The 12,364-nt window shown below is 45.9% G+C and overlaps 1 protein-coding gene across 1 annotated transcript; it reads right to left on the reverse strand.

The window, feature by feature from the left end:
• Positions 1–1,329: 1,329 nt before the first annotated feature.
• On the reverse strand, positions 1,330–12,247 carry PDCD2L (programmed cell death 2 like). Its single transcript, XM_087728661.1, has 7 exons — positions 12,096–12,247; positions 11,395–11,558; positions 10,190–10,259; positions 7,800–8,158; positions 7,238–7,351; positions 4,904–5,055; positions 1,330–2,369 (listed from the first exon to the last, which is right to left on the reverse strand). The coding sequence occupies exons 1-7, from the start codon at positions 12,204–12,206 to the stop codon at positions 2,239–2,241; spliced, it is 1,101 nt and encodes a 366-aa protein (XP_087584787.1). The 5' UTR covers positions 12,207–12,247; the 3' UTR covers positions 1,330–2,238.
• Between the last annotated feature and the right edge of the window lie 117 nt (positions 12,248–12,364).

Below are 12,364 nucleotides of genomic sequence, written 5' to 3' on the forward strand. Positions count from 1 at the left end.
CTACCTCCGAAAGGGAAGCGATCCAGGCAGGAGCAGCGGCGCTTTTCCCCCAGGGAAGCCTGGAGTCCTTGGAGGTTGGCGAAGGCAGCGCAGTTTCTGGCGGCTTCTCCTCCGGCGAGAGAAGGGAAGCTTCGATCGAGGTTTATTATAGCCGCTGCCTCTGTTTCAATGCCCTCCGGGTAGTTTGGATAACGATTCCTATGCTGCATCGCCTGCCGGAACGAGTAGACGCAACGACGGGCGTCGCTCTCCCTGAACACCTCATGAGCCCAGTGAGGGTTTTAGGTCTAGACTCTAGGATATTTATCCATTTAGGTTACTTTTATTGTCATGGCACCTTGTACAAAGAAGTTAAATGCGATCTTCAGTATACAATGAGAGTTCAGGTTGTGGTGGTGAAGGAATCCTGTGCAGTCCTTAAGCACAACCTCAGGGGGTGGCTGGTTTCCTCATTGACTTGACTCCTTGGAAGCTGGCAGTGAAGATCACAAGGGGTGAGGATGACTGTGGGAAGCTGTGACCATTGTACCTGTGGGCCGGTTGCCAAGTGCCCCGATCCTGTGGGCCACAACTTCAAGGACTGGCCATAAGTCTTCTTGTTGAGCACTGTTGTAACTTTGAACGGTTGCTGAACAAGAAGTCACTAAGTAAGGACTACCTGGATAGTCAAAAGCCCTTCCCTTTAGTAGGGCTGTAATTCTCTTTCTCCTTTTCCTTCTGCCCACACCTTAGCTAAGCTGATCATGTTCCTATGGGGGGATTTGGGGAGGGGAGAAATGGTTGATTTGGAGAAGAAGAAGAGCAGGGCACTTTGGAGGATGCTGACATCTTCAAGGCCATTTTCCCTGAGGGTGGAATTTCACCAGCCTCAATACCTCCGGGGTTCCCAAAACGTCTTGGTGATGCCAGATTGGTCATGGGACTTCCTGAAAACCCCATTCTGCCCTTCCCTTTCCCACCCTTAATTTTATATAATAAAAAATCTTGAAATACTGGTACACTGACAGGTACACGGGCCAACTAACCAGACACTGTGATCGTGGACAACAAGCAAAGGACAGCAGTGTTTATGAGAACCTGGAGAAATACCGGGACCTGAAAGAGGATAGTCAAGGCCAAAGTGGAAGGAGCACTCAGGACTGTGATTCCTAAGCTGGGAGTGGCTCTAACGATCCCAAAAGTGAGATTAGAACTCTGTCCAGACGCTGTGCAGAAACTGCCTTTGAGGTGGTTGAGGAAAACCCATGCCCCACCTATAAGGGTGAGAATGGAACTACCCCCATCCCCACTTACACTAAGAGTAAAAAATACATGGAATCATTACAACAGTAACAGTATTCGTTAATCAAATTTATAGCATGTTGCAATTATATAACTCTCGGTAGCTGACAAGATAGGAATATACAGTAATATATGATAAATATAATGACTGTATTTTTCTGAGTATAAGACACACATTTTTCCCCCAAAGAGAGGATGAAAATCTGGGTGCGTCTTATACACTGAATACAGCATTTTTGGCCTCCTGAAACCCCCCTCCCTTTTCAAATATGGCCATGCATAGCTTTTAGGAGGCTTCCAGAGTGCTCTTGGGGGCTGGAGAGGGCAAAAATAAGCAAAAAAACAGGCCATTTTTTACTTGTTTGTGACCCCACAGCTCCCAGAAGTACTCTATAAGCCTCCTAAAGGCTATGCATGCAATCATTTTGACAAAAACGGGCCCGTTTTCACAAAAATCAGGCCATTTTTGGGAAGTCTGCAGAGTGCAAAAACTTGTTTTTAAATTTGCCTCTTCAAAATCTTGGTGCATCTTATACTCCGAAAAATACAATAAAACCCAGGCCCAACATAGGATAGCAGGTCTCAAAAGCCGCCTGGAAAAGCTTTTTCTGAAAGGCAGACCAAATGTGAGACAGAAAAATGAACCTGTTAAGGCCATTCCAGAAGGGCAACACCCACACCAAAAGGCAGTGCCTCCAGGACTACACCCATGGCCTCCAGGAAATTGGGAACAAATAGCTGCTTCTCCTCGCATCAGAATGGTCAGCTGTAGTGGGAAGAGGCAGCAATCCAACATAAAGGGCTTTACAGAGTCACGCGTGGGTGCGCATTTGAGGCTGGACAAGGTTAGGCAGGTAGGACCAGTGGAAGCCAACATTTCTCTTTTGGACAAAATACAGGGCTTCTTATCTGCTTCACTCTTCTTTGTGTGCCTTCAGTCAAAGAACTAAACAGAATCTATTTAAACAATCTTTGGTCTGGATCTTCTTGTACGAAAATAAATTCTTCCAAGGGTGAAGAACAACCTGCTGTCCAACAACTTTTCTCACATGTGTATACTACTGCAGTTCCAAATTCTATGGATGTATCTGCCAAAAAAATGAAGAAAAGTCTTTTTAAGGTTATTGCCCTCATCAGAAATGCACGTAAAAAGATAATTTATCAAAGTGTTGCCCTTCTAACAGAGGAACAATAAAAACACAAGATTAAAATTCAACCTCCCCACAATCGGCACCATAACAATGCCCCCCACCCCACCCCAAAACCTGAGAGAAAAGAGAAGTCTTAACAGCCTTCTGGAAAGCAAGGAGGGACTGAGCCCTCCGTATTTTGGGGGAGAGGGTAGGCATGGTTACAGAAAATGCTCCCTTCCTAAATCCCACCAGAGTACACTTAACACAAGAGACCTAGAGCAGTGATGGCTAGCCTTTTTCTAAAGGTGTGCAAAATTGTGTGTCTGCGTGCCGTTGTGCGTGCATGCGTGCCTTCCCACCTGTGCATGTGCGCACAACCCCCTCACACGTACAGCCCTTCCAGTGCAGGGGGAGAGTTTTCGCCTTCCCTACGCTTCAGGAAAACCTCCTGAGCCTGCGGAGGGCGAAAACAAAGGCCAGGTCTGACCCGTTGGGCCTGTTTTTTGCCCTCCACAGTCTCCAGAAGTTTTCCCGAAGCCTGGGAGGGCGAAAATGACCTCTTCCGGGCCTCTGGAAGGCCGGAAATCAGCTGGTCAGCGCACACATGCACTCTGGAGCTGAGGGCTGCCATGCTGACAAATATGGCTCCACGTGCCACATTACGGACCTAAAGCAAGCCCACCGTATCCAATCTAGTGGGACTGGTGGGTGTCATCAAGGAGAGCTGATTGATCCCCCAAACACCCTGGGACCTCTGCCATGCAGGGCTTCAAAAATGACACCCACCACCTGGCAAGGAACGGGAAGCTGGTGCAACTTGTGCCGCAATAGGAAGCTGCCCTATTGTTACCCTGCTGAGCCAGGCTGCTCAGAATTGCATGTGCTGCTGCGTTTTGGACCTCTTGAAATTTCCAGGTGGTTTCATTTTGCAGTAGTTCCAATGAGAGGTGGCCACAATAAGAGTCAGGACTCCCAATCGAGCAACGGACACAAATGGAGCACAATGTGAATTTATGCCAAGGCCCTGTGGGCATGACTGTCCCCTGCTCCTCAACTGCAGCTATGAGTGCAAGAAGACCCCCAAATTCTACAGCAGCCCCTCTCTGGGGAAATGCCACCCCTCACGTTGCACTTCTCCATCCAGACCACTACAGCCTCCAGATAAAGCAGAGGCATCTGAGTGGGATTATGTTGATGTATGCATGCAATTCGTTGAATGTGTTATGGCCACCTACTCCAACAGACTCTGGGCAGCTTGCAAAACCTGTTGTAAAGTTAAAAACAAAACACAGCACAACAGCATCCCCCCTTCCCCAACACACTAACCCCAGATCTGGGCCCAAACCAGGTTTAAGAACTCTTCGGAACTCTTAAGAGATGCGCACCATCTGTACTTCTGGAATTGCTGTTCCAGTGGTTCAGGCAAGACAACGAGGGCCTGTTTCCTGTGTCCCACAAGATGGTAACATTTAAGGCAGCTCCTCTGCCTAAACATACTGGTTAGGCAGAAACCAGAGGGAAGGCATGGTGCCTCAGATAACTAGATCCTATGTCAAGAAGGATTTCAATGATAAAAAGCAGCTCCGGGAATTCTACTCAGACATCAAGGCAGTTTAACATCAGAATCTGGGAGTCTTGGACAAATGTCCAATATATTCAGATCCATAAAGATGACCTTGTGAGAACAGGGAGAACCACAGCTTCTTCTAAAGAGGCATTAACCACCATCTGGACCAACCCATGGTCCACCTCCTGGGAAGCCATGAGCACCCAGACCACAGCTGGGCCAGCTGCAATGACCCCGTCCACTTTTTCAGAACCAACCAATTGAATCTCTACTCGGTCACTTCCATGGGATCCCCCAAGCAACTTTATCAAAAAGAGGCAGAGCATAGTCTTCACAGTGCAGGGGGTTCCACTGGCCCTTCCTGCCTTCCTAATATCGATTTAGGAAACTCTGACCAGCTGTAAATATTTCTACATTTATCCACATTCCTAGCTATCCTATAAATAACTTACAAAGAACAAAAGAAAACTAAGAAAGGCTTCAAGCAAAACAAGAATATGCTTGCAAGAAGCCTGAAAGGTCTCAGGAAGAGGCCCAGATACTGGTACTTAAGAGATGGGATATGACTGCACCTTCTGAATTGCAAGGATCTGGAGGTTAAATCTCCACGGGACTTAATTGCCTGCATCTGTTAGCATCTCAATGATTAGCTAGTCTGGCAGGTTTTGTCCAAGTGTGTGTGTGGGGAAAAATAATTATTGTAATAGAAATCTGTAGGAGTAATGGAACAGCCAAACCAGATTGACAAGGCATTTGCAAACAGAAGCAGTATATAGGCAGGAATTAGCAGAACAGCCATCCATTCTGAAGTAGAACCTCCAGTTTTCTACCCAGCCTCTCTTCCTTATTTACACCACAGAAAGGAGGAAAAGCTCCTCCAATTAATTTATTGCAAGCCAAAATCTTAATCCAGGCTGCCTACCATTTTCCTTGGTCTTCAGCATGTTGACTAGAGTTGGCATCAGTTGGAATTCAAATATTCTCTTACTTTTGCAGTTATTACAGGGTGGGACTCTTGTCTGGAAGTCTGCAGATGGTTGAGTAATAAATAAAGGTTGGCCATTCCAGGAGTATCTAAGAGACAGAAGGTCCCAAATCTATTATTATCCCAAGCTTCCATTTAGGGAAAAAGCTCTCCCTTGGCAGTTAAACAAAAAATACAGTAAGAATACTTACGATAGCAGTAGCAATAGAATAGCAGTGATTTATATTCTGCTCACTCCATAGTGTTTTACGGCACTCTCTGAGCAGTTTACAAATGTCAGCGTATTTCCCCCAACAATCCTCATTTTACCAACCTCAGAAGGACAGAAGGCTGAGTCCACCTTGAGCCCAGTCAGGTTTGAACTCTAGGCTGTGTTTAGAGTTTGCCTGCAACACTGCATTCTAACCACTGGGCCACCATGGCCCTTCCGGACCTCCTCCAATCCCCAAACACCCATTCCCAACTTTTTAGATACTTGGTTTAATAATACAGGTAGTCCTCGACTTACAACAGTTCACTTAGTGACCATTCAAACTTACAATGGCACTGAAAAGTGATTTAGGACCTTTTTTTCACCCTTACAACTCTTGCACCATCCCCATGTCATGTGATCAATTACAATTCATAAAACGGTCATTAAAAAGGTCATAAAATGGAGCCAAACTCACTTAACAAATGTCTCACTTAGCAACATAAATTTTGGGTCCTATTATGGCCGTAAGTTGAGGACTACCTGTATTCCACTGTCATTGTATTTCATGGCATATTGTTATAAAACAGTAATACACACTGCAGCATTACAGCACAGCTGGTTGAACCAAAAGAGATCAATTGAGAAAATTTTATCCTACAGAAATTGCCAAACTTTTAGCTTATACATTATTTGGAATCCCTGATCTTGATTTATTGTTACACGGACTTTACAAGGACACATAGAGAAAAGTTTTTGCTTTGGACTAGGATAAGTCCACCTTTTAGTTTTGTTCAGTTCATCAGAGCCAACTGTGTTTAATTTTTACTTGAAGCGGAACAGCCCTATTGGTGCCTCCCATATCAGCAGGGAATCTGCTCAGAAAGGATGACACCAAAATTCAATGCAACATGCCCATTGCTTTTCTTCATACTTTAATGCTTACAGCAGGTATATAAAACACTTGCCAGCTGAATGCCACTATTTCCCTCAGATCCTCCCCTTCCATTGCTAAAACAAAGCCACATAACTCTCTTCTCTACCTTCCAGGAACATCACTACATTATCAGTGGCCTCACTGCCTCGGAGGAAAAATGTTGTGTTTTTAAGAGTCTAAAAGCCTGCTTCCCATGATTTAGGATGCTCTCCTTCATATAGGTCTCATGGCTGAAGCATGGCTCGCAGCATGAATCCCATTCCCAAGGGGGGGGGGAGAATGAATGGAATGAAAGGGAGGTATTGGGAGCCCCCCCCCCAAAGGGATGCAAGAGAGCAGACTTGAAGCTTGTAGCTATGTCAGATGCCAATCTTTGCTTTCTTTGAAATTGGCTAGCAACTGCCACCACCGTGTGTGTGTGTGTGTGTGTGTGTGTGTGTGTGTGTGTTGGGGAAGAGAAGGGATCTGGAGGTGTGAAGGAATGCTGTGGGAAATAAGGGAGTATGCACACCAACAGGAACCAGAGGTGTCAAACTGAGCTATCTTCCTGCCTTCAAGGCCACCGACCCTGGGAAAGGAATTTACAACCCTGCCAGAGGCATCTGGCTTCCAAAACATTGGGACATACCTGATTGGACTTCTCCCAAAGGGGGGAAGGGATTTGGGACATGGGGATTGCTTTCAACATGTAATTTTCATGCAGATTTTCCTCAGGGCTTCTTGCTTGTGTTGCACCCAGTGCCTTTTCTCTACATCTGTGGAGCCAAAGGTCATGCTTTCCTAGGAGCAAAGCTGGAGCCAGTTCGACAGCCAGCGCCCTCAAGGTCAACCAGCTGGGAAAGTCCAGTCCAAACAAAATGAACAGTGGATTGGACGAAATAAAGCGACTGTGGGATGGGGGACGAGACATTTGATTATGCTATTTGTGTGGGAATCCGTTAAATTAGCTTTGCTATTTTGGTATCCATGGTCAGCTCAGTAAATTGTATTCTTGGAAAATGAAGCTAGCCCCGGAGTCCTTATTTGTTGAATGAACTGCGTGGGACAGTTGACAGCGGGGCTCAAAGATATTCTAAATTCTAGCTTATTTCCAAACACAATCGGTTTTTATTAGACAGAAACAAAATAAATGGGCCTAACCTACCTTAAGATCTGTTCCTGGCAGGAGGAAATTCTTTTCATGAATTTGTAGAATATCTGGTTTCTCTTTTCAGCTTCACTCTTCTCATACTTCTCACCAGAACCATCAGGGGCATAACTAAGCTTAAGGAAGACACTGATATTACACCAATCACAATATTACTGCGTTAGTAAACCAACTCAGAAGGGTTTTCTAGTAAAGAGAAAGTGGAAACCATGGACTGGGATAGCCACAGGATGTGGTTAAAAGCCATGCCAGCAGGGCTGAAGCTGTACCTGGTTTATTCTACCTGGTGGAGGATTTATCTATGCTCTTTTATGCTGCTGACTTTATGACTGATCCTGATCATTTTTACATTTGTATTTTATTATCTGAATGGTCTGTGCTTTTGTGAGTCGCTTTGAAGCCTAGAATAGAAAACTATAAATATTTAAACAGCAAGTCTCTTGAATATATTCGGTTGTATGCTGTCCATTCTCCACATTTGCAGACCTGGCTGTTACTTGGTACCAATTTTCCAGCCACTCTTCGCAATCCAGAGAAAACCTTCAGACTCAAGCCTCACCTTGCTGACATCAAGTGTTCCAAATCCACATCCTCCCTCTGCTGATACTCCTTTAGAAGCCTCTGGGCATCTTCCAAGTCCTCCCAACAGAGATAGTCTTCTTCCTCCACTACACTGATGTAGTAGGGCTGGAACTCCTGGGCACAGCTGGAGGGCTTGATTGGCTCTTCCTGAGTCATGTCAGGAAAATCCCCTGTGTTCTTTCCCAGGCTCATCCTCTGCAATAGAGCTGCACATTGTGTTTCTCTGGGGAAAGAGTGGAAAGTCGCACACAGCTCAGAAGGTGCCTCTTCACCGTTTTCTCCCCAATCATCTGCTCCACTGCACCAGTCGGTGGCTGCTTGTGTCCGTTCTTGCTCCTATCAAACCAAGGGATGCAGAAGTGACTTATGCAGAACCAGATCCAAGCAGTTATAAAGCAGTTGCTTGAATCCATCCAGCTGGAGACTTTCCCAGACCTTGAGGAGTCAGAATATTTTTCTATTCTTTTTTCATTCCAATATGAGCCGTATTCGAGATGGGCAGCTATATAAACTTAACTAGTAAATAAATCTGGTTGGACTCTTCTGCCTGCAGAACAGAGCTGCACTTCTTTATGCTCCTTTTATGGAACAGTCAGGATTTTACACAGCTAAAAACATCTTTGAAATTGAACACACGACTACAGGGAAAAAACAATTTAAAATGATAAAGAATATTTGTAGCTTGGGGTTGAAATGAGGGGTACTTGATGCTCTCTGAACTTTTCATGCAGATTTTTTATTATTCAACCTAGGTAACAACATCAGTGCTAGTAAGGAATGGGATCTGCTCTCAATTTCTATTCTAGCAGCTTCTCCCATCAGCGTTGGTGGAAATGGTCTTGGGAGTTTCTTTGGTTGGGCTGTTTATTGTTAGCTTGTTTGTCAGTTCTTTGATTGGGTACTGATTACTTCTTGATCGATGGTCTGATATTAATCTTTGCATTGATCATCTGATTGTTGATTGCTGATAGGAAGGTGTTTGGGTCTCCCCCCCCCCTTTTGGCTTGTTGATCGCCTCTTTTGCAGAGTATGTTGCTCATGTGTCTATTGATGGCCAATTTGTCAAGCGTGCCAGGCTTCCCGGAATTCTGCAGCATTTTTGGACTTGGCTTGGTCCAGGATGGTCACAGTCCTCCAGTTGAAGGTCTGTCCATATTTTGTGAAATTAAAGAGTTTTCATCATGGCATCTGACTTCTTGGTGTTCATGGAATGGTGTTCTGACCATTGGTGTTTTCACAAGTTGGCCATTGATAGACACATAAGATATAAAAGTCTACATACTGTGCAAAAGAGACAATCAACAAGCCAAAAAGGCAACAAAAAGACCAAACAGCTTCCTGTCAACAATCAACACCCAGATGAGCCAAGATTAATGCCAAGATTAACATCAGACCAACCAACAATCAAGAAATAAACAATACTCCAAACAGGAAGCTGCCAAACAAGCTAACAGGAAACAGCCCAACCAAAGAACCTCCAAGACCACCTCCATCACTACAAAGCAAAAGCAAAAGCAAAATTTACTCTCTACTAGCACAGAGGATGTTACCTTGTTTGGATAATGAAACACCTTCAAGAAAACTACCAAGCTGAGTGAGTGCCAAGGACCCCTCGAATTTAATGACATTCTGGAGAGAAACTCTAATAGATTGTAGATTTAAGGATGGGTTTTAGTTTTGAGACTGCCTTCATTACCCTTGTCAATGACCTGTGGTGAAGCTGGGATGGCAAGAGGTTGCATGGAAAGGAACCATCAATTCCTTGTTTCTTAAACTCTCTCTGAATTGTTTCAGCAAATAAAGGACTTCCCCCAAGAGTGAAATATGCCAATCTCAACTGGAGCAGGCACCACATTAAGAAACAAACTTGAAGAAAAAGAATAAATTAGGCATGTTTTTTTAAACAATTTGAACATTTTTCATCCTATTATAACCTAACCAAACACATAGCGGAATACTTCTGCTTCACAGAGAATGCTTGCCTCCCCCTGCATCCAGACTGGGAAGTTGATGTAAAAAGGCACGCTAGTCTTCCCATTAATATTCCATATAACTCTGCTGAGCTATATACAGTAGCTATATTGAAGCAAAGTGCACAGATATAATAAATATATTCTGATGAAAGCTACACATATTATCTTGTAGAATGTTGCAAGCTACCCTTGTGTTTCAACAGACTAATGCATAAAATGCTCTCTCTCCCTATGTTTCACTGATACTTAAGATTAGTTCATTAAATGCCCCAATTCTAACATGAACTTCTTAACGCAAAGGCTTGTCCTTCTACATAAGAAGTTCCTCCAGTTAGAAAACTGACCTGGCCACATGCATCTAGTTACAGAATATATTCTCTGTGGCTCATGTTACCTGCTTCCGTGTGCAGTCTTGTATTTCTTTTCTTGGGATTTGCAAATACTGGGATCGTAACACCTTCCAGCTTTAAAAACATGGTACAGACAATAGCAAAAGAGACACAAATTAATGCTAACAAAATTACTTCACAATAACTTTACTAGATTTGATAGGTTAAGGCAAAAAAGTAACCTGCACAAATCAAGAAATTTCTGATTTGTATTCCTTTTCTGCCATGTTCTCACTGGGTGAACTAATGCAGGATGCCACCCGATTCTAAAACTGGTTACTAGTCTATTTAGCTTTGCACAGTATTCATACAACATATGGTTTGCTTTATTACCACAGATTACCCCAACAGAGTAAAAAATAAACTATGGGTTATAAATTTCAATGGCTGGGTTCACACAGCATACTAAGCCATACAGGCAGTCCTTGCTTAATGATGGTTATTTCCATCATAAAGCAAATCATGTACCTTCATCACTTAGCAATTGCAATTCCCACAGTCTCAGTTGCCATTGTTAAATGAAGATGGGGATTGTTAAGCAAGGATCTCACGTGGCCATGACTTGAAACTTCCCACAAGCAAAATCAGTGGAGAAGCTGGTAGGAAATCTCAAGTCCCAGTCGGCTCACAAGGCCAGTTGGCAGGTGAGTGCTACAGAGTGTGGGCAGGCAGGGGTGCTGCACAAGCTTGGCCAGGCAAATGTATGATAGGGAGTGAAGGCATGGGGAAGTGGCTTATGGGAGTGATTTGTGACCTTCTCTGCCGGTTTCCCCATTGACTTTGCTTGTGGGAAGCCAGTGGGGAAGGTTGCAAATGATGATCATGTGACTCTTGGATGCTGCAATCGTCTTAAGTGACAGCTGGAACTTCAAGGACCAGTTGCACATACCACTTGTTCAACAGTGTCACAACTTCTAACAGTTGCTGAACCTGTAAACAATATTTATCATTTGCTGGGGTCCCTGAACCAAATAGCAGTAGCTCTGGAATGTTCTTTGCCACTTGAGGTCTTTGGCATACAAGGAAGGTGCTCATCCATATCTCTTTTGCAAACTCTTACAATAGGAAGGGTCCACTTTTGGAGATGGCAGAAAATATTAAGAACGACAGAGTGAAGTATTACATTGCATTACTTCTTAGTTATGGGCACAGATTTCACTTAAACTCAAGAGGTTCTGCCCCTCAAAAGCCAGGATAAAACCCAAACTACCTTTCAGAATTCCCCCAGCAGCTTTTCCTGGCACAAGCAAATACATTGATGACCCGGTGGTACTGGGAGCCTTCAAGGGGACAATAGATTTGCACCACGTGCAGCAAACCAGCACAGCAAACCTCACAGGATAGGTGGATCACAGGGACCGAGAGCCTCCAATCCTAGGAGAAGAGAAAAAGAACCTGACGTTGTTTTAACCTTCAATAGAGGATTTCCCCCCCTTCCTTCCTTCCTGTTGCCAAGCGGGGCCACAAAAAGCGCCCAGGTGTGCTGCTTAGCCCGGCCTCCAGCCAGCTGGTCTAACACCTGCGGATACCCTGTAAAGGCCGGGCTCCCTGCGACCCCCTTCCTCCCAACGGCCCAGCGCCAGAGAACTGGCGAGGCCCATTTCGGCCGAAGGTTTCAATCCCACGGAGGACACGCGGTTAATCCCACCCGGCGCCTCCTCCTGGCGCTCCGAGAAAGAGGCGGGACCGGCAGTGCGTCCCGCTCCACCGCCGCCTCGCCATCCCCAGCACCGGGGCAAGAGCGAGGAGGCGCGGCTGAACTGCGGCGCCTGCAGAGGGACGGTAGAGCCCCTCCATGCCTCGCCCGACCGAGCCCAGCGCTGCCAGCCGGGGCTCCCACCCGGACTGCCTGGAGGAAGAGGAGGCGGCGGCGGCGGCGCCCAGCGGAACGGCTCCGGGTCCCCAACCCACCGGGGACCCGCCCAGCTTGCTGGCGGTGCCCTGCGACGGGAGGCCCTCGCTGCCCGGCGGGACGGCGGCGTCGCGCAGCCCCAGCAGCACCCGGGCCGGAGCGGCCGCCATGGCGCCTCGGTCCCTCCACGTGGGGGAAGAAGCGGCAGGACTACCGGAAGCGGCCCCACCCCCGGAGACGGCAGCCGAGGGCGGCCAAATGTGGGCGCGCGAAGCTGTCCCTTTCCAGCCAGGAGTCGGGCTGGGACGGAAGGGCGCCGGTGAGCTTC

This window comes from Thamnophis sirtalis, unplaced genomic scaffold (assembly GCF_051295495.1).
Source record: "Thamnophis sirtalis isolate CommonGarterSnake01/CBP01778 unplaced genomic scaffold, rThaSir2_p1.2 scaffold_14, whole genome shotgun sequence".
NCBI classification, from domain to species: Eukaryota; Metazoa; Chordata; class Lepidosauria; order Squamata; family Natricidae; genus Thamnophis; species Thamnophis sirtalis.

Coding starts and splice junctions, on each gene's coding strand:
- PDCD2L (XM_087728661.1), bottom strand. CDS start 12,206: ATGGCGGCCGCTCCGGCCCGGGTGCTGCTGGGGCTGCGCGACGCCGCC. Junction 7,352..7,799: donor GAACACTTGATGTCAGCAAG/GTGAGGCTTGAG, acceptor CCTTAAGCTTAG/TTATGCCCCTGATGGTTCTG. Junction 2,370..4,903: donor GCTGAAGACCAAGGAAAATG/GTAGGCAGCCTG, acceptor TTTTTTTGGCAG/ATACATCCATAGAATTTGGA.